This window comes from Hippocampus zosterae, chromosome 1, assembly GCF_025434085.1.
Source record: "Hippocampus zosterae strain Florida chromosome 1, ASM2543408v3, whole genome shotgun sequence".
In the NCBI taxonomy this organism is placed as follows: Eukaryota; Metazoa; Chordata; class Actinopteri; order Syngnathiformes; family Syngnathidae; genus Hippocampus; species Hippocampus zosterae.
This window is the reverse complement of record NC_067451.1, coordinates 18,276,625-18,298,885: the sequence shown is the minus strand read 5'-3', so window position 1 is coordinate 18,298,885 and position 22,261 is coordinate 18,276,625. Positions and strand designations below refer to the sequence as shown.

Genomic DNA, 22,261 nt, shown 5'->3' with positions numbered 1-22,261 from the left:
GCGTGCAGGCGGCCCGGTGGTCCAATGGTTAGTGTGCGGACCTCACAGTGCACAGGTCATGGGTTCAATCCCGGCTTCGGCCTTCCTGTGTGGAGTTTGCATATTCTTCACAGGCCTGTGTGGGCTTTCTCCAGGTACTCTGGTTTCCTCCCACATTCCAAAAAATGCATGGCAGGCTGATTGGCCACTCTAAATTGCCCCTACGCGTGAGTGTGAGCGCACATGGTTGTTGGTCTCCATGTGCCCTGCGATTGGCTGGCAACCGGTTCAGGGTGTCCCCTGCCTACTGCCCGAAGACAGCTGGGATAGGCTCCAGCACCCCCCGATACTTGTGAGGATAGAGCGTATCGGAAGATGAATTAATGAATATTTGCGAGCAGCTCGGTGGTCCAGGGGATAGCGCATCGACCTCACAGTGCAGAGGTGCAGGGTTCGATTCCGGTTCCGGCCTCCCTGTGTGGAGATTGTATGTTCTCCCCGTGCCTCTGTGGGTTTTCATCGGGTTTGGTTTCCTCCACATTCCAAAAACATGCATGGCAGGTTAATGGAATACTCTAAATTGTCCCCGGCGTGGATGGTTGTTCGTCTGTGTGCGTGCGCCCTGCGGTTGGTGGGCAACCGGTTCAGGGTGTCCCCCTCCTACTGCCCGAAGATGGCTGGAATAGGCTCCAGCACCCTGCGCGACCCTTGTGAGGATAAAGCGGATCGGAATATGGATGGATGGAAGCATTTATTTGCTTATCTTTTTTAGTTTTGAAGTAATCAATCATTGTGAATGCCAGTGTTATCATTATTGTCGTGACTCTATATCCATACAGTAACCAAAATGATGAAAGGCACAACGGAATATGTGTGTGTGTGTGTGTGTGTGTGTGTGTGTGTGTGTGTGTTCGTGTGCGTGTTTGTGTGGGTGTGTGTGTGTGTGTGTGTATTTACAATTTCAGCAAGGCCTTGCTGCTTTCTCAATGCAATCCTGATCAACTGGCGGATCAGAGGCTTAATACATGTAGTGGGCTTGGATGTGTTTCTCTCGTCTGGCCCTTTCAGAGAGAATTCAACAAAAAAAGGGAAAGCAGGGCCTTGCTGTGACCTAAATGTAACCTTTGTGGCACAACAAAATACGATAATTAGATGCACCTTATTGCACACAGTAAATGGGTAAAAATGCTGGAAAAGAATGACAGCGTTTCTTATGTGTAAGAAAAAGAAGGCAGCGATGAGTATTTGACAGCAAGCTGTGCGAAAAAAACATGAGTACATTTGTCAAACTTTCTGTCAAACACTCTTTTACTAAGGTTTTTTTGGCTACTGCTATTTTATAATCCGCTTCTCCCGCATGCTAGTCCAGCGCTGCGTTTACCCCAGACTTAAAAATGTATTACTCCTTTATGAATTAATCGAGATTCACACACCGCATAATGCACTTCAAACTTGCTGCATTCGCTCATGATTAGATTTCTCTCAACTGCCACAAGAGGACGGTAAAGGCCCATCTTGCAATGTTCAGACGGGAGCATTGTTGCAGCTTTTCCAATTTCTGAATTTACACAAGCACACAGTATTAACCCATATCTCTTGAGTCAAACAAAAAAAAGTTGTAAAATGATATCTTGTAAGATACCCTTTCAAGCACGAAGCGGAGTAAAGTCAGTTTAGTGTGCAAACCAATATACAACAAACATCTGGATTTATAAAATAAAGTTTCTACATGCCTATTTTATGGGGACTTTGAGATCTTTTGGAGCTACATATCTCTGGTATCCACTTAATTTGGTGCATCTTCACAGTTTTATGAGTTCCAATAAAATCTCTCCCAAAGGTAGCATGGTTGATTATTTATTTACCAGTACGAATAACGGAATTGTGTACAGGAGACACATCCATCCATTTTTTGATCAGCTTCTCCACATGAGGGTCGCGGGCGTGCTGGAGCCTATCCCAATTGCCCTCGGCACGGTACACTTTGATCTGGTTGCCAGCCAATCGCAGGGCACACATAGACAAACAACCATTCGCGTTCACAATCACACTCAGGGACAAGTTAGAGTGTTCCATCATCATACCATGCATGTTTTTTGAATCTGGGATGAAAACGGAATACCCAGAGAAAACCCACGCAGACACACGGAGAACATGCAAACTCCACACAGGAAGGCCGGCGCTGGAATCGAACCCTGCACCTCTGCACTGTGAGTCTGAAGCGCTAACCAGTCGCCCACCGGGCTGCTCTTATACAAATACATTTTTAGAAATGATAAATGCTCACATAGGGCCAAAATTCGGCATTACAACATAAACATTAATGAATGTATGTACTTAAATTTGATGATGATGATGATGATTATTTTAGTACTTTACATTTCATGGTAAAATATAATATATAGATGATGCTGTATATTTTTATCATTTATACATGCAATTTTGTTTAAAAGGAGTACCTGTTCTAATAAATATGTATGAAAACAGTTGAACGTCATATTCATCAGCTATGAGGAGCATGGGTACATCCTGAAGTTGGAAATGACACTCACTAGATAATAAATTCTGTAATCCCACTGTCTCAAACACACACACCCACGCTCCATCCAGCGTTTCCTCCCACCCACCGACTTTGATATATTTGCTCACATTTGAGTGAGGCACACAGTCTCTTGGAGACAGATCTTTGTGGCGCATACAGGTGCGCACATTTGACGATGGGAGTGTCACTTTTGGCTCTGCTGCTGCTGTGCGCAGTCTGCCGGGCAACCAACAAAACTGTGAGGGAGCATTTCATTGCAGCTGTGGAAATCGGCTGGGACTATGTCAGCGTTGGAGATGGTGGCACAACGTCTGACCAAAGGTGATATTTCCTGTTTATTTAGTATCTTAGTGGGCTGCTTCATGTTGATTTGTTGCATTTGCATTGTACACCGTATTTTACTTTGCTCTTAGGTGGCTGTCCAAAGGCACGCCTCAGAAATATATCAAGGCAGTTTACAGGGAGTACACGGACGCCACGTACACTGTCCCCAAGCCGAGGCCACCTTGGTCAGGTTTGTGATAGCAGACAACCTCAATGACATTCGTCTTGGGTTTCAAATACCAGTGCAGATATAATAATAATAATCATCATAATAACACATTTATTTTGAAAGTGCTTTTCATCATATTCAAAGACACTTTACAAGAGTTTAAAACTCTTAATGTGTTTTAATGATGGATTATTGTTGTCATTAATATGGCTCGTATTATCATTATGGATAATCAATAAATATAGGGTTTGTTTACATTATTGTCTTCCAATCTTTATTGAACCAAGACATTTTTTGGTAGCTCATGGTAAGAAAAAAAATAGGTATAGCTATCAATTAACATTGTGTTGACTGACTTAAATCCAGAGAAAATTCCTCTGAGCTATTGGGATCCCACTGATGTTTAGATATGAACTATTCCCTCAACAAGGGTCTCTGAGTGTTCCTTTTTTTTTGTGTGTTTAATTATTGCAGGTATTCAAGGTCCTGTGATTGTGACTCGTTCCCTTGAAAGGGTGGTTGTTCACTTCAAAAACCTGGCATCACGGCCTTACAGTATCAGCCCAGTGGGTATAACATACTGGAAGCAGTCTGAAGGTACTGAACTCGACTGGGATTGAAGCAACTGGTTGTGTCCTATATATATAAGAAGTGCTGTACTTCTTTGTACTGTGGCTCGCAGCTTGATAACAACTTGTCATCATGCAGCATTCTTAACCTTTTTGGCTCTCGGCTCATAATCAGTTGTGTTCGTAAAACCTATCACCTTGAGAATGAGAAAAAAAAGGTTTGATTACATTATATAGTACTTCCCAAAGAGTGGAGTCAAGAAGTGACTTAAGTGGTCAAAATACAATCACAAACATTGTACAGTTCATACAAACAAATTGCATAGCAATCTACCAAACCAAAAGCTTTAATTTGAGACATGATTTCGATCACTTTTGTTGCAAATTGATTTTTGACAATTTTGACCTTCAGGCTTCTCCTCAGCGCATAGGCGATATAGATAGAGTATATTCAGTGAATTTGGAGACATGTCAAAGCAAACGTTTTTGGTTGTTCCTTTGTCATATGGGGTCATATTTGAAAGATAACTATTACAGACGTGGAAAGCCATCACCACAAGCTTTAAAATGAGGTATACCAAAGTGTGGTTTCTTAACTTAGTCACTTAAGTAGCTTCTCCTGAAGGTCAAAGGCGACCAAAGTTTGGACACATTTGGGAAAAAAAATGTTGGGAATGAACCTGTTTTTCTATAATTAATATTAATGGACGATGGGGTGGGGTGTTGGGGTCATTGCAACGGCTTGTCCAGTAACAGGATGTATGCAAGTTCAAAAAAAGTTTCGATTGTGTGTTTTCAATATTGACGTCAATCTTAAAGCGTAAGAGCGTAATAAAAGTTTCCAATAAAGTAATGTGCTATAAAATAAGAAAAGCAAGTGAAATTACCAGTGTTGCAAACAAGCAAAGCCACAAACAAAGCAATTTGATTGCGATAATTAGGAATTAGTGGTTGTAGCACACACTCAAAGTCTTTGCCTCATTTCTGAGAAACGTGGCCTACGTCTCCAGTGTGCAGACTTATTAGCTGCGAGTATGAGCGAAAAGAGGATGTCCAATATCCTAGCATGAGTTCAAGTGTGATTCCCTCAGAGGCAGAAGGTTCATAGTCTCCTCTGAGCGCAGTGGCATGTGTCATTTCCTGAAAGCAGCTCATGTCTTCCTGTCACAGGATGACATCCCACAATGGACTTTATCATTATCTTGAAATGTTGTGTCAACCACCTCCAGCAAGCTTGAGCAAGATTGTAAGATTGTTTTTGTTTCTAATACTTTGTAATGTTTTTCCCCCCACCAGGAGCCGGCTATGATGACTCCACAGCAGGCAAGGAGAAAGAGGACGATGCGGTCCCTCCCGGAAAATACCACAAGTATGTGTGGGACATCAGCGCTGCCGACGGGCCCACAATTGATGACCCCGAGTGTCTTACCTACTCTTATTCATCCCAAGTGGACCCAGTCCGCGACCTCAACTCTGGACTTGTTGGTGCCCTGCTCATCTGCAAGTCAAGTCAGTCTTATGGGAGGGATGAGTGTAACAAAATTATATTCTCCTGTCAATATAGAATAAAAATCATTCTAAATTAAATACGGTACTCTTTTGGAGAGTAAAATAGTCAACTGGTAAAGCATGAGATGAACGCATTGTAGAAGTTAGTTGTAAAACACAGCAAGCAAAAATCGTTCCTCGACATACAAGTGACCCAACTGATGATTTTTGTTTTTTAGACACGACTGCAGCGAGTATCCAGTCGATTTTTCTTTGACCTTCGAGCGCAAACTTGAGCCGCGAGCACTGTGTGGTGGCGCCGAAATCAACTCACTTTTCAACAAGCAGCCCTTTGTCAAATAGTGAACAGTTCTTCAAAATAGAGGCTTCCAACTGTTTGATGCCAGTCCCAGTTGAAGGTTACTGTCAAATTAACTAGGAAAATTACACAATTAAACAAGCACCGTTTAGCCTTTAGTCTGCTAGCCAATATTTGTTGTGTTTTTTATCTTCTGTGAGGTTGCGAGACATACTGCAGGTAGTACTTGTTTTAATCTGTAAATAATGTAAATAAGCTTTTTTTTTTAAATCAGCATACGGTATACAGGTACATCCAAATATTATTTACCCTAAACTGTATTTGGGCTCCTACGTTTCGCTTATTTTAAAATTTTTCAAAATGGACACATTTCTCCTAGATTCACCAGAACTCCACGGAAATGATAAAGGATTAAGCATACATCTCTTTCCATCATCTTTGTGCACGTTCCTCTAGGTGCATTCAGTAAGGACAACCAAAGGAGAAATACTGCGTTCGTGCTGCTCTTTTCTGTGTTTGATGAGAGCAAGAGCTGGTATGGGCAAGTGGAAGAGAAGAGGAGCAGAGAGAACACGAAGAAGAACAACAGTAGGAAAGAATATCACAACATCAATGGCTACATCAATTCCACTTTGCCTGGTAAGCAACTGCACAAATGGTGGTGGTGGTGTGTTGTGGCTATTATTGATCCACCTGACATCATCATTTGTGTGTGTATACGTCCTCATGCAGGTTTGACGATGTGCCAAAAACGTGTGTTTTGGCATATGATTGGTATCGGTACTGCCCCAGAAATCCACTCCATCCAATTCCAGGATAACACTCTGAAGGTGATGCAATTAAACAAATGTTATCTATTTACCATTTGACCATGTACTAAAATCTCATTAACAAAGATTCTGAAAGTTTGGGAAAAAAAAAAGAAAAGTCCGTTACAATAATGATCATTTAAGAGGGACTTGCAGATTCACAGTCAGTGTCACAACGACTGACATTTTAAAGTCTTGAATCAACCTAACATGCTGAAGCCTGAACCTCAGAATCTGTTTCACCGTGCTGCCATACATTGCACACGTTTATTTCCTTTTCATTTTATCTGCATTTGTTTCTTTTCAATTCCACGTAATATGAATAGTTAACAAATGAATAGATCATGCCCTGCGATTGGCTGGCAACCGAATCAGGGTGTCCCCCGCCTACTGCCCGGAGACAGCTGGGATAGGCTCCAGCACCCCCGCGACCCTAGTCAGGATCAAGCGGTTCGGAAGATGAATGAATAGGTCATTTTCTCAAATTTTGTTCTGATTACCGTGGCAGAGAGTTGAACCCGATCCCTGATGACTTTTGGCAACAACTCAAAACACCCTGACATGTTCTCTAGTCAATTACAGGCCACATAATGTAGAGAATTGACAGTCATTCATACACGCGTTTGGACTGAGTGAGAACTCGACCCATATTGCTTGAAAGTCAGGCAAATAAACCCTCACACCATCAAAGACATATAACACATCCAAACACATTCAGTCTGGAAATACAACCTGGCACTTCAACAATTTGACTCCTTTTTATGTTACGCTGTTCCTCGAAGTAAATTAAAGTGTATTTGTCTGCCTTTGCTTTTCCAGGTGATGAAACATCGCAAAGCGACCATAGAGTTTACCCCCATGACCTTTGTCACTGCAGAAATGAAGCCTGGCGCAGAAGGCCGCTTCCTCATCAGCTGCCAGATACATGCACACCGCACAGGTAAGAGAGGCCCGTTCACCTGAATGTTCCTCCCTCATATGAGCTGGAAGTGATTTTGCTGGGGTCCGTGCGCAGATGGCATGAGAGCAATGTTCAAGGTGGAGAAGTGCCCTGGACCCGAGCTTCGCAATGTCAAAGAAGAAGACTACGATGAGTATGAGGAGAGCTACTTCAACACCATCAATTTACAGCCCATGAGGCCACGAGCACAAGGGGGAACCAGCAGGAGTCAGCAGACCAAAATCTGGAAACATTACATTGCTGCCGAGGAGCTCATGTGGGACTACGCTCCTCATCTCACTAACCAAAACAGGTAGCACACAAAAGGGAAGGAAAGTTGTAGATGGAAGTAGGAAATAGAACTAAATCAAAGCATTACTCTTGCAAAATGAGTCCAGAGGCATGCCTGGGGCCCCTCAACACCACAACTACAAGTATAAAAAGGTGGCTTATGTGGAATACACAGACAGATCTTTCACTCGGAGGAAAAACAAAGACAGGACGCTGATGGGTCCACTCCTGAAAGGAAAAGTCACTGATCGGTTCCACGTAAGTCAAACAAACCTAAATCAGAAAATATTACCTGTATTTTCTGCATTAAAAAAAATGCTTGACTTGTTTTCACATATTTATTTATTCTTGAATTCTACCTCCAGATCACATTCAAAAATCTGGCCAGTCGTCCTTTTAATATCTACCCCAATGACCTCACCAAAATCTATCCACTGCAGAAGTCCACAAATGGTAAGACACAGGGTAGGTCCCCGTTGGCTGCTCCTCTTCCCAGTTGGCCCCATTGCAGTTATTCATCAAAAAGCCATATTGTGTGTTGTCATTTAATAGTTTATTGTTCACAGTTCAGGACTTTTGTTGGTCTCAAACTGACATCTAATGTGAACGTATGTCAAAGTTGCAGTCAACTCCATTGACTTGCGGTCAATGGAGGTGCCCCCAAATGGGACCTTTGTGTATGTCTGGGAGATAACCCCCAATGATGGGCCCTTGGAGGAGGACCACGAATGTCTCTCTCAACTGTATCAAAGCACCGTGTCTCCAGAGAAGGATCTGGCTTCAGGGTTGGTGGGCACCTTGCTCATCTGCAAGTCTAAAGCCATTGACACCAGAGGAGTCGTGGTGAGTTGATGTGGCCTGCCTCATACACACACAAGGACAACATTGTTGGTACCCTCCAGATGTCATATTTCAACTCCTTCCATTGATGTTTGAGAGTGTTTAGATCAGGCATGTCCAGCTCCGGGCCTGCAGGGCCACTGTCCTGCCTGTTTTCCATCTCTCTGGGCTGCAACACACCTGATTCAGATGATCAGCTCATCAGCCAGCTCTGAAGCAGCACGAGAACAATCGTGATTATTTGAATCAGGTGTGTTGCTCCTGGGAGAGCTGGAAAACAGGCAGGGCAGCGGCCCTTGAGGACCGACTTTGGACACCCCTGGTTTAGATCATAGATGGCTACTTCAGAATAGTCCAACGGTTTGCTCTGAGCCATTTAGCTGTGTGTTTTGTGTCATTTAAACATGTTGGAAGAACCATGACTTGCTTCTGAGAACGAGCTTTCTGACACTGGGCAGGACATTTCTCTCTAGAATACCTTGATCTTGGTCAAAAAATGTCATTGTACTCTGCACTAGTCGAGGACCCCAGATTTAGCGAAGCAGCCGCGGAACACAACAGTATATTCTCCACGTCTGACAGTAGGGACAGTGTGATGTGCCTTGCCAAAAAGTTTCACTTTTGTCTCACTTGCCCATAGAATTTCTGAGGAATATTTGTTACTCTAGTACCAGGAACATCAAACACCACGTTTAGTGTGGTACACACTCAACAGTAGAGTGACTGCTTGTCACGCTCTAAATAGCCCAACTGACCGTTTACATGTTTGAAGACACCTCTGACGGTAATTAGAGGACGCATCTTGGTTAAACATGTCCAAATGATCAAGTTATTATTATTATTTGAAATATTTTTCAACCAATTCGGGGTGTCCCCCGCCTACTGCCCGAAGACAGCTGGGTTAGGCTCCAGCAGCCCCCGCGACCCGAGTGAGGATAAAGTGGTTCGGAAAATGGATGGGTGGATGGATGAAATATTTTTTCTAGGGGTACCATCCTTTTTGTCCACAAGCCTGGTTCATGAGTTGGTTTTTAAAATAACCACTGTTCAGAAGCGCTGTCCAATTTCATTGGTTAATTTTTGTTTGTTTGTTTGTGGTTTTTTTCCTTTTGTCAGATTCAGATTTATGTGACCACTGTGGGTTTTTCTTTCATGAACATTGCCTTACCAAAAATTTTGTCCACCGCGTGTGAATATGACATGAATCCCAAGGAGGCCATTTGCATGAAATCAATGTTTCTTATACCATTGCAGTTGGCGTCTGATAAACAGGGGACTCTTACGTTTGCCGGCTTTGATGAGAACATAAGTTGGTATGTGAATGAAAACATTCAGAAACACCAGAACTTATCTAAAAGCACAGACCCTGAAGGCTACAACTCCAATGTTATCTACAGTGAGTACACCTTACACATTTCAACTATGCTGTGGCAAACCTTCCCCACCCAAAAAAAATCCATGTATTTCATCTCCATCTCCCAGGCATAAATGGCATCATGTTTGGTGGGACCCTATTATCCATGTGCCAGACCGATGTCACCTTCTGGCATGTGGCCAATGTGGGCACCCAGAGCAACTTCCTGTCTGCCTACTTCACTGGAAACGTTTTTAAGTATAATGGCCTTCATCAATCTGTCCTCACCCTCTTTCCAATGACCAGCATGACCGTTCTTATGGAAATGGAGCTGTCAGGTAATCACTTTCAACCATTAAAATCAATGTTAGTTATTTTTGCACGGCTAAATTGCATGGGTCGTTAGTGAAAAACATAATTTAGCTCGAGTCACGGCTACTGTTCTGCTCAGCAAAAAAAGCCAAAACGATTGGTCTGCGGATGCGCAGTAACACACTTTAGTCTAGTGCGGTTTCCTGCACACCTCTTATGTGCACCCCTGGGTATAGAAAATAAATAGATGGCACTGGGGCTGTCAGTATTAAATATTTTTAGTATCAATCATTCTCGTGATTAATTGAATAATTGGATAGTTAACATAAAGGTCAATTATAAAAGATTTTAAACAGTTTATTCACCATTTTTAATTGTTTATTTGGCAGTGTTTAGTGATTTTCAAGAAGCAACTCAATAATTCCGCAATATCACACCAGAGGGATTGATGTTTTCCTCACCAACCTTTTCGAAACGGATTACTGGTTCTGTCAAGTAAAAGCAGATGTTTGCAAATGTGTTATTTGGATTTTACACAACAGATAATCCGTCTGCTTTCATGAAGGACTACAGAAATCAAAGAATAGTTACTGCTGAGTGCTAAAATCTGAGTATTTGGACAATTTCAAGTTAAATAGCGGCTCCAAACAACGACTCGATGATTAAAATAGTTGCCTTCAAGTCCTTGGGATCAAGTCATTACATTGAACAACAATCACCTAATGAACTCTTGAAGTCTTGAGGACTTAAACTTGAGTTCAAAGTTTAATGTTCCCAAATGTATCAAACCACACGGCTGTTTTGGTTTGAGAGGACACTAATAAACCATGAACCATTTGTTTGTACATTTCCCCACATCCTGCCTCCTCTCACAGGTGAATGGGAGATCAGTGCCTTCGATGGCAGCCTCAAGAGCCGGGGGATGAGCACTCGCTACACAGTTTGCCCCTGTGATTATGGAGATGCGCTGGTCGACCGAGACGAAGACATCAATGATCTCTTTGACTGTGTGGACATACTGCCAAAGAGCAGGAGACCTACGAACACAGCAAAGATTTGGGTGTGCAGGAACATTACTGACAGTCAAAATGACACTGATGGAGATATTAAGTGGACTGTGAAAGGAGACCAAATCTGTCGATTAAAGAGTGTGACTACAATGTCTTCGGAGGGAGGAAATACAACTAGTGTACCTGAGGGCGGAATCCCACTGGAGGTCTTGAAAGAACTGGAGAAAAATGGGGAGTGGATTATGGATTTGAATGAGTCCGAACATGAAAGAAGTGGCAGGCACAGCAGAGAGGCAGAGGGAAACTGGACAGATGAAGACGTGAGTTCTGTAGAGACTGAAGATGATGAATTAGAAATACTGTTAGGGGGAGAGACCAAAGACCAAAGGAGCGGGATGCCGCTTAAAATGAATATGACGAAGGAAGAGAGCAATGAGATTTTACCAGACAGAATTCCAAGTCTCAAGGAGAAGCTTTTAACCGAAAGCAATTCACTGGAAATGGACCAATCCTTCAGAGAAAGCCACATTGAGCGTGACGCTGTACGGGCAGACTCTAATTCCACAGCCACAAAAAACATGACAGGAATCAACCTGTCTTTAAATTATGACGACTACAGCCAAGAGGTAATTTTGTTTTTCATGGAATGTGGAGTGTCTACCTAAATCCGTAGCCAAATAATTCATCGCACATTATTTCTGTTCTTACAGGACGACAACACATCTGTCGTAATTACCTCCAACAAAATTGACATTCGCTCCAGAAAAACAGTATACCGTCATTACTACATTGCTGCAGAGGAGATGGACTGGGATTATGGCATCAGAAAAGCCTCCTATCTTATTACACCTGGGTATGAAGTACTATATTTCCCACAAATTTACACCGTCACTTCCCCAAACTTTCTGAGCCATGTGATCAAAATGTGTTAAAACAGCCATTGCACTTCCTTCCTTCCCATAAGGTTCCTCTATTTTAAAACAGCCATATTCTGGTTGCAGATGAAGAGTGGATCTTTTTGGGCATCTTTTTTTGTCTTGGTATTAAGATTAAATGACTGTTTTCCTTTTCTTTACATTGTGAGAATGTTTGTTGGTAGATGTACCATTTCTAGGCCGTTCATAAAGCCAGGTGGTAAACAACTCTTCATTTGTTCATTTGTTGCCATTTCACAATTCTTTCAGTAATAGTTTTTTTTTCTCTTGCTCAGTTTTGCCTTTGTCCCCTCGTTACATGTTACGCTGTTAGGTGATTTCACTTGAAACTAAGCAAATCTCCTGAATTAAGTAAAATGTGTCTTGATTGGGATATGTTAGAGATGATTGTTAGAAATTAACTGATAGACTTCCTTTCCTCTAGAGAGGAGCGCCGTGGAATGAGGAAGTTCCTGACAGAATACAAAAAGGTGGTGTATCGTTCCTATCATGACAAAGACTTTCTGCAACGCAACCTCATAGGAGAGATTGACAGACACCTGGGAATCATGGGACCTGTCATCAAAGTCGAAGTTAATGAGCTCCTTACTGTAAGTGGGGTACAGTTCATTAAATGAAATCAACTGAGGTGTCGTGTTTGGTAATGCTGACCTTTGTTCAAATTCCTTTGCCTTATTTAAGGTAATATTCAAGAACAAGGCATCCAGGCCCTACTCATTTCACCTTCAGGGAGTTTATGATCGTAGTCAGGGGTTCGGCATGGCGCAACAATATGCCCAATCCCTGACAGCTGGGGTCCCTGGAGAGCCTGTCCCACCCGGAGAGGTCCGCACATATAACTGGAGAATCACAAAGAAACAAGGTCCCACCGATGCGCAATTTGACTGCAAGGCTGGAGCGTACTACTCTACTGTGGACAAGGTCTGCATAGATATATCGTCCATTTGATTGCTTCCGTAAAACATTGTCAGGAAAAATGAAAGGTTGCTAATTAACTACATTATTATATTTAAGAGGTTAAACTTTCAGAGGGGATTGATGCAGTTCCTCAGGTATGTGTCGCAGGGGGGATTTATTTGCGCAACTCCAGAGATGGGGGTGTGTATCTATCAGGGGGAAGGCGTGTATACATATAAAATGGCTTAGAGTAACGTGTTGATTTTTGACAAATATTATCGCTCACGTGAAAAAATTAAAAGGCCACTCTGAAATGTATTACACGGCACAATGTCACTGAAGACCTCGCAAGTTTTGAGGGATTGTCCAATTGGCGTGCTGACAGGTGAAATCTCTGAAGAAAGAGTGTTCAGTACCACACTTTTAGACGGATTTGTGAACAATATTAATCGAAATTGGCCTCACGTGAAAAGTACAATGTTATGATTACAAATGAAAATTCTATTGGCTGATATGCCTAATTTCCACAGACAACAATGCAACGTCACGTGTTCAGAGAAGGCTCTTTTCTGTAATACCTCAATGTCTGTAATCGCACCACATCATAAAAATTGCAATCAGAACTTACTCCTCAATGTCAAATCTGTGTCAGCCCTCACTGTCCTAAAGTCAGGTAGCAATTTACTGACACATTAATAATTCGAGGGTAATTGGGCTATACTGGCCTCTTACAATTGATTGTGTTCAATTGTTTATTTCGCATAAATATGAGATGCATTTATGTTTGAATGTGCCAGGAGAGGGACCTTCACTCAGGTCTGATTGGCCCACTGATCATCTGTAAGGCTGGGACTCTGCCGGCTGCAAAGAACTCAGAAGTGGGACAAATGATCCAGGATTTCAGCCTTCTCTTTCACACATTCGATGAGACCAAAAGCTGGTATCTGGAGGAGAACCTGAAGAAGCACTGTGTGTCTCCTTGTGAGGTCAACCCAGATGACTCCTGGTACCACGTCGGCAATACATTTGCTGGTAGGAAGAGCTGTTGATGTTGTTATGAGTTGCGGACTATAATTATTGATGTATATTTATCATGAACAATATTTGACTATTTCATGTCCAAAGCAATAAATGGCTACGTGGCAGAGACACTTCCTGGTCTGGCGATTGCACAGCGGCAGCGAGTCAGGTGGCACCTGTTAAATGTGGGGAGTGATGGAGAGTACCACGCTGTGCACTTCCATGGGTTGCCTTTCACCCTGCACAATGGGGAGGCGCACCGAATGGGCATCTACAACCTCTTTCCTGGTTAATATGTGCAAACAGACACACAAATCCTTTCGACACCACAATGAATAAATACACCTGTCGAGTTTACTGACAGACAATAGAAATGCTGTATATGTAGAACGCCTTAGTGAATAAGATAAGATATCCTTTATTCGTCCCACAATGGGGAAATTTACAGCCTCCAGCAGCAAGAATGTATGTAGAAAGAAGAAAGAAGAAAGGAGAAAGAGGAAAAAAAAACAACAACAAACATCTTTCAATTAAATACAATATGAACACAAACGGATAAAAAAATTATTATTATTATTATTATTATTATGTAGAAGATCATCCTGCTAGTGTAGTTCGTACCTGCAGATTTAAGATGGCTCTTTTATTTGATCTCATTAGTTTATTAAGTGTTCATTTATTGTTATGTGAACTAAGTTTCCTTGAACTTATACTACTTCTTCCTCTCTCATGTTTATCTGCTCACTCTAGGTGTATTCGGCACCGTGGAGATGGTCCCCTCCACAGTGGGCACATGGCTGGTTGAATGCACTGTTGGAGACTATCAGCTGGCTGGAATGAGAGCTAAACTGTTGGTTTACGATCCAGGTGGGAATTGTCAATTCACAGTTGACTGGTGTTGCCTTGCTTTTTAACTTGAAGAATGTAGCATGTTTGCTGTTTCCCAAAATTATTCTAGCCATATTTCATTTGGACTCAGCACTACAGTGTGTGTGTATTTTTTAAATATTTATTTCCTGAAATGCTTATTATGGTCACCAATAATAGGCCAGGAGTCATGTTAGAACAAAATGTACCCAGTGCTGCATTAGTGATCCTCATATTTTGGTAACGTTATCTAAATGCGGTTGGCATGCTCTCAGTATGATGCGGTGACAGTGACAATCGAAACTTCAAACTGCAAACTTACTCGTAATGGATTTCCATTAGATGAAGTACCACTCCTAATATTTTGGAGGGTGAGGGCCTGTGCATATATGTCATCAATATCCAGCCGATTATCTCATTGTCTGATATTTATTTCCTTGATGCAGCCTGTAATTTACCTCTGGGAATGAAATCCGGTAGCATCCAGGATTCGCAGATCAATGACTCAGATCACGCAGGTAAATCGTCTTTTTTTTAATATAGAGTATAATTAAATCATATTGTTGTAATATGTTTTATTTCTATTCATTTGGGGGTTTACATTGAGAGGAAGTGCATCTAATGACCTTCATTGTTTGAGCTATTACTGTACATTTGATGCTGACTATGTTTGCACATATGTCCAGATAGTTGGGAGCCCCATTTGGCCAGGCTGCATCAGTCGGGTTATATCAATGCTTGGATGGGTAGAGACGCATTCTCCTGGATACAGGTTGGACATGCACTGTTGCCCATTCTGTCAACCATTTCCATTCTAAAAAATATATCTTCTGACCAGTGCGCTTCCTGCTCATTGACTGTTTTACAATAACATTCTCTATTCTTTATCATTGATGTATTATCAGGTGGACCTTCTGAAGCCGACTCTGCTGCATGGCATTGAGACGCAGGGAGTGAGGGCAAGCCTGAGGGACAACTACGTGTCATTATTTATCGTTTCCTATAGTCTGGACCAGCGGTGGTGGACCACCTACCAAGGGATCAACATGAATCACTCCATTGTGCGAAATCCCCACAAGGCCTACGAATGTCATAATTTTCACCAAATCATGAGTTTCCATATTGTATTTTCACATTTCCGAAATAAGGCATATATGAGCGTAACTGAGGGGTCACTGATGGTGCACCGTAGTGGGACACTCGCCTGACTGGTGGGCAGTGTGGATGTGGTTGTAAATGTTTTTTTTGTCCCGATATGTGCCCTGCGACTGGCGACCAGCTGAGTGTGTGGTGCGCGTTTTCCCCAAAGTCAGCTGGAATAGGCTCCAGCACCCCGACAGTCCTGTTCAAGATTAAGCTGTAGTGAAAATGAATGGATGAAATGGATGAATGTAGCTGCTTTCATTGTCAGTGGCGACCTCTTGTTTTCAGTTGATCTGCCTTTCAAACAATGACGTTGTCAAAGTAAAAAAAAAAGCCAGGCCTACTTCTTCCGTGAATCTAACGGATTCTGTGACTCTGTTTCAGAAATTTTACGGAAACGCAGACAGCTCCACAGTGAAGCATAACCGGTTCTTCCCTCCCTTTGTGGCTCGCTACATCAGGATTCACCCTGATAGCTTTGTGCGGAGCCCTGCACTGCGACTGGAACTACTAGGCTGCGATCTTAACAGTGAGCTTGAACTTTTTAATATATACCAGGTGGTGCTTTGATTTACGAGATTATTTTGTTTCACCTGTTGAAATGAATGGAAATGCCATTTTGGCGTTCCAGCTCCACTGTGCTACCTTTGGTGTGTGCACTTTGGCCAACAAGGGACAGATTAATACATAGAGATGCAAACGAAAAAAACTTGCAGGAGTAAATGAATTATTCAGATGCCATAATAATTGTTGTTTCTGCAAATGTTTTTTTTACAAAAGATTAAGAATATATGTATGTGAGTATTGTCATATAGTCTATCTACGTTTGCTGCCACCATTATGATATGGCGTTTTGCATTTGCATTGCGTGTCACCGAAAGCTTTCCTGAGCTGAGCTAAACTAGCCCATAAGTGATTTAACAAAAATGGCCTTGGGCAACGACATGGCAAAAAAGGCCATAAAATACTACCCTGCAGCCCGCAAATGGCCACTTGATCAGAGCTTCTATCTCAAATGTCATCTATATATATATTGCGCGTCGTCCCGCACGCGGTCTGTCCTTCCGTCTGTCCCTTTTCAAAACGTACCTACTTCACCGCTCCGCTGCGCGCCGCCACTGCGCCGCTCAGGCAGTGGCTCACTACGATCGCGCGGGCATCTTAGCGAAAAAATGTTGTCTACCCACAAGCATTGCAATGAAATTGTTAGTTATTTAGTAGAGCTAAACATCTCTTTATTTTCGCGATAAGCAATGAAGATGAACAAAAAGTTGAACCAAGCAACAACACTTTTGTGGGCCGAAGGCCCACCTTACCAGCCTTCCACAGGAACTAGCTGATGAGCCGCCCGGAGGGCGGCGAACCTGCTAGTATTTCATATATGAAAATTTAAAACTCTTTATCAAGTCACTGTTAAGTCAAGGCACCACTACATCCTGTTCCTCCGGATATGGCTGATGTGTGTGTGTGTGTGTGTGTGTGTGTGTGTGTGTATGTGTGTGTGTGTGTGTGTGTGTGTGTGTGTGTGTGTGTGTGTGTGTGTGTGTGTGTGTGTGTGTGTGTGTGTGTGTGCGCGCGCGCGCACTTGTGGACATTTGTGTGTGTGCATGCAGGTTGCTCATATCCACTTGGTCTCAGGAGCGGACTGATTTCTGACATTACCGCCTCCTCATATCGTTCATCCATGCTGCGTACATGGAGTCCCACCCTCGCCCGCCTTCATCAGGAGGGCAGAGCCAATGCCTGGAGGCCCAAGGTGAACTCCTTTGCATGATACTTGTCTTCATGTAAATGGCCAATATGATAAGGAGTTGAATCCATTTAAGAATAGCATTGCAGTCTATTAACATGTTTTCTAAGCGATGTTGCCAGTATTTTTTATTATTATTGTTAACTAACAAAATATCAGCAGAAGAGCGAAAACATGGGCATAAAAAATTAGCATGCAGAAGCAAGTGACCCATCTTCTAACCCCACCGTCCTAAGTGTACCACAAGAACAAATAACAGAAAAAATGAAATACTCTACCCAATACACCTCTAAACATACCGTATGCATCCAAATTTTTTCTCATTTAAAGTATGGTATATTGATTATAAAGCAGGTAACATTATTTGAAACACACAATGAATGATTGAATAAAAAGAGACAAAATAAATGAACTTATAACATGAAGACATAAATCACTGTATACAGTGTGCTCATGTTTCAGCATAGCTGGTCTCATTGTCCAGTCCAAAGGCAAACTTCTCCAACTAAATCATTTCCATAATGTGCGGGTAACGCGATTCAGATAATGAATGGATGCATGCATCTGTGATACAGTGCTGTGAAAAAGTATTTGCCCCTTTCCTGATTTCTTTGTTATTTGTATATTTATCACACACATAGGTTTCAGTTCATCAAACCAATTTAAATATCATGCAGACACTACCCAGGGAAATAAAATGCAGTTTCTAAATGATGATTTCATTTACCAAGGGGAACAAATATAAACCTATCTTGCTCTATGACAGGGGTCACCAACGTGGTGCCCGCCGTGAGGACCACACCAATAGCCGGCCAGTGCTAGGATTGTGATTTGCTAGTAGAAATTATTATTTAAAAATGCAAACCCAGCAGTATTGTGAGTCATCTTTAATTTAAACCCTTGTGCACTGCAGGTACACATCATGTACACCTGACATGTGTTGTGTTTCAAAAACAAATCCATGCCATGAGGGTGATGATCAGAGCCTGAAAATTTAAATCATTAAGTATTAAAAATGGATTTGAATTCAATTGAGATGCTGTGGTGAAAGTCTCATCACCAATTATAGCAAATGCTTGATTTCAGTTATTGCTGGCAAGTGTGGCAAAACCCATTAGTAGGTTCGGGGGGTTACTTTTTCACATAGGGACAGGCATGTTTGGATTTGTTTTTTTGGTGCCTTATTAAATTAAATTTTGTATTTCCTTGGGTTGTCTCTGTGTGACATGAAAATTTGTTCGATGAACCAAAACCTTTGTGTCTGATAAATATGCAAAGAACACAGAAATCAGGAAGGGGCTAAAATACTTTTTAATGGCACTGTATATTCTTTTGACTCTGTCGCTGCTCTGCTTTGATTATGTTTGTGCTGCCCTCGCCAATTTATCATCTTCCCAAAATGCGAAATTGAGGTATGACCTGTACTGTGCTTGTTCACGGGTCAAGTTTGTGATCCTTGGCGAGAACTCAAGCACTGCTGGCCAGCTATAACAAACACCAGGATGGTGGCTTTTCAATTGTTGCCAGTGATTCAGTGATTAATCTCAGGATAGTTGTTAAAGGGGAAGTCAAGTCAATTTTTTTTTTACAATATGTTCTATATGAGTTGAACAGAGAATTTCGACCATTTTTTCCAACTCAGGGGTGGCCATTTTGTCCTGTACTTCCACTTGCTGTTGAGTGAAAATGACATCACAGTGCCTCAGGGCCCTTAAATAGCTAAGAACTGAAGGCAAGCAACCATTCCATTCCATCTCAAAAATGATCTTTCATCATTTCATCCTCTCTGGCAAAATTCACAGAGTAACAACCCTCATGAATGGCTGCAAGTGGACCTGACCTCAGTCAAGCGCATCACAGGTGTCATCACCCAGGGGGCGAGGTCTTACTTAACACAGATGATGGTCACAGAGTTCTCAGTGTCTGTCAGTCTCGATGGAGTCTCATGGAGCACTGTGTTGGAGAAGGACTCGCAAAGGGAGATGGTACAACCAAATCGCACATACGTACACTTACAAAAAAGAAGTATATATAAAGTACTGTATACTTTATAAAGGACACTCGAGTATAGTTATATAAAGTGGACTTTTTCATTCTAAATCGGAACAAATTCCGTTTTAAAAGTATACGGTTTATGTTTATGTATCTGTCTGCATACTGTACTTTTCAGTATAAGCCTGAAGCATACTTTTGTGAAGTTTATCAAAGTAAAGTATTGACCACACAGTACACTTAAAGTATAGTGCCTTCCCTTCAATCCCCTTCCCCCAAAAAAGTTTACCTTTAAAAATCTACTTGAATAAACTACTTTTTGCTAAGGGACAGATCCATTCCACATTTATACTGTCAAGAGCCCCCCCCCCCCCCCCAAAAAACAAACAAACAAAAAAGCATTAGGTACACAACTGATTGGCTTTTTTCTATCATTGCGTGCTTCAGAACTCTGTCAAGGAGTGTCTAGTAAGCAAGACTTCTTCTTTTTCGATTTTAGATCTTCACGGTTAATAAAACCGACCCGGACGAAGAGGCCCTCACCGTTTTTGAGCCGGCCCTGTTCGGCCGCTACTTGCGCATCTACCCTCGTGGCTGGATCAACGACATCGCTCTGCGCCTCGAGGTGCTGGGTTGTAACACGCAGCAGGACTTCTAACAAGCAGTTAGTTCCACAAAGCACCTATTAGTTGCACATCAACTCTCCGCTAAACGACATGGTATTGCATCTATTGTTCCTGTTAGAGAAGTGGAACGGATATGTTGTGGAAATGGAACGAGAGGTTGTTACTTTCAAAAGCATTTGCCTCGGACATGCCAACATCTTCAGAATGTAAGCTTGTGTAAATATTTCACACAGTAATGCAAGTATACTGTTTGAATGATTGTTATATATTGTTGGAAAAGTATGGACTGGACAAGTATCAAGGGATGTATATTTCTGCTTTGGTTAAATTTCATATAATGAGTCTTCTTTGCATGCTTCAGGTGTGACGATAATATAAACAATATTTACACAAACACGTGTATAAGCGTATATTATATTCCTTTTATTGTTCTCACACATGAACTGATTTGTCTTCCAAAAAAATAGAAAAGGTGGGGGGGATAACAGTTGCCATTCACGTTCAATTCTCCCATGCCAGGCACTTTCTCCCAACTTCATTCTTGCACATTATCTTTGGTCTTGCGTCAGTTCAAGTGCCCGCTATCCTCGCTGTTCATTAAATGTTGTTTTGGCTTATCCTGCTCCAGCAGGCCGTCCTGACACACACAATGAGCAACAGTGCTCTCATATTGTTTCGTGACAAGAAGCAGCCTGAAGGCTTGTGTAAAGAGTCTTTGACCAAGGTTGCATGAAAACATGATCAACGTGTTTGTTGGTCCAAATTGTTTTTATCACCTTTTTATCAGCTGAGGAAGTTTCCAGGCAGCGGGAGAAAGGGAGAGCAACACAGGACAGGACGTGCATTTGCTCAGGCATTGGCAGCAACACATCATGCTTCGCTGATAGGGCTCTGAAAACAATAGCAATGTGTCTATTGTCAGCAAGAGAGGGAGCACCTGGTTTTAACACAGACTGAGTGAGCTTTGATGGGAGCATGCAGAGGTCATGACCTCATGCACAGGTCTGAGCACCTGGCTGCTGTTTGACCAGTGCTTGAAACAACCAACAACACGTGTCAATCAATCTGAAGGCTCCCATTTTTGATGTACACCAAATACTTCTCATTCCAACTCATTCACTGTTGTGACATTTTAAAGTTACTCAAGTCAAGGAGGGTTTATCTCATACTACTGCACACGAACATTCGCGTGAGATGCAAGGTCATGATTATCTAGCCAAGAATTCAAGACAACTAACCGGGATGTTATTGTTTCACAAACATGACACAGTCACACTTTCATGGTAATGGACAAGATCAAATTAAACCGACAGTGAATTAAGACACATATTCAACGAACTATGGGTAACACTCAAATGCAAATGATTAACATTTTTACGGAGAAGGTTCAGCAATGCAAACCACAATGCATCCTGGTAACCAAAGCGGGGCTGATCTCAAAAGAGGTACAGCTTTTTTTCTTTCTTTCCAGGAACACTTAACCATTCGTTAAAAACGCATGAATAATTGAGCCCCGTGTCTTTCAAAAAAGTTCGTTGCATTGCAAACACTTCTGTATATTGGGCTAATATTCAGAAAATTTGTTCCATCCGTTCTCTTCCGCTAATCCAAGGTCGGGTCGCGGCAGCTGCAACTTAAGCGGGCAACTCCAGACTTCCTTCTCCCGATCCACTTCGTCCAGCTCATCCCTGGGGCGATCCCGAGGTGTTCCCAAGTCAGCCGGGAGACACTCTTTCCAGAGATGCTTGGGTCATTCTCGGGGCCTTCTCCCTAGTGGGACATGTCTGGAACATTACACCTATAAGGCGTCCAGGTGGCATCCTCACAAAATGTTGAAAATTTCGTTGAACATGGCCATTGAACTACCGGTAAATTTTAACAGAAAATATGAAGTCACATGCTTAGTCACTGATGGCACGTAGGCCATAGCTCTCAGCCTCAGATATCTGTTTCACCTTTTTTAAGCTAAAAATTCAAGATTACATTTCCTTACAAAACAAAAAGCATCGGTTCATCATGAAATGTGGACACACAACTCAAACATAAGCTGACAAAAAAAAAAATCAATGTTCAGATTTGCCAGCC

At 42.1% G+C, this 22,261-nt stretch overlaps 1 protein-coding gene across 3 annotated transcripts; it reads left to right on the top strand.

Annotated features, from left to right (window-relative positions):
- Positions 1-2,627: 2,627 nt before the first annotated feature.
- Positions 2,628-20,570, top strand: f8 (coagulation factor VIII, procoagulant component). Of its 3 annotated transcripts, none has more exons than XM_052066397.1 (27): positions 2,628-2,842; positions 2,935-3,035; positions 3,489-3,611; positions 4,880-5,092; positions 5,847-6,029; positions 6,123-6,220; positions 7,019-7,139; positions 7,215-7,452; positions 7,538-7,688; positions 7,796-7,883; positions 8,050-8,273; positions 9,525-9,666; positions 9,753-9,962; positions 10,812-11,572; positions 11,657-11,799; positions 12,306-12,471; positions 12,563-12,802; positions 13,576-13,810; positions 13,904-14,086; positions 14,549-14,665; positions 15,112-15,183; positions 15,352-15,437; positions 15,571-15,726; positions 16,193-16,337; positions 17,422-17,564; positions 19,361-19,543; positions 20,050-20,570. In XM_052066397.1, exons 1-27 carry the CDS (start codon positions 2,697-2,699, stop codon positions 20,206-20,208), a joined length of 4,827 nt encoding a protein of 1,608 aa, XP_051922357.1. In that variant the 5' UTR covers positions 2,628-2,696; the 3' UTR covers positions 20,209-20,570. The 3 variants fall into 3 exon arrangements, 2 of the variants coding, with proteins under 2 accessions (XP_051922357.1, XP_051922349.1); XM_052066389.1 differs by having other exon boundaries at positions 7,796-7,895; XR_007962522.1 differs by lacking the exons at positions 15,352-15,437; positions 17,422-17,564; positions 19,361-19,543; positions 20,050-20,570 and having other exon boundaries at positions 7,796-7,895.
- The last annotated feature ends 1,691 nt before the right edge of the window (positions 20,571-22,261 follow it).

Coding starts and splice junctions, on each gene's coding strand:
- f8 (XM_052066389.1), top strand. CDS start 2,697: ATGGGAGTGTCACTTTTGGCTCTGCTGCTGCTGTGCGCAGTCTGCCGG. Junction 7,140..7,214: donor GATACATGCACACCGCACAG/GTAAGAGAGGCC, acceptor GTCCGTGCGCAG/ATGGCATGAGAGCAATGTTC. Junction 11,573..11,656: donor ATGACGACTACAGCCAAGAG/GTAATTTTGTTT, acceptor CTGTTCTTACAG/GACGACAACACATCTGTCGT.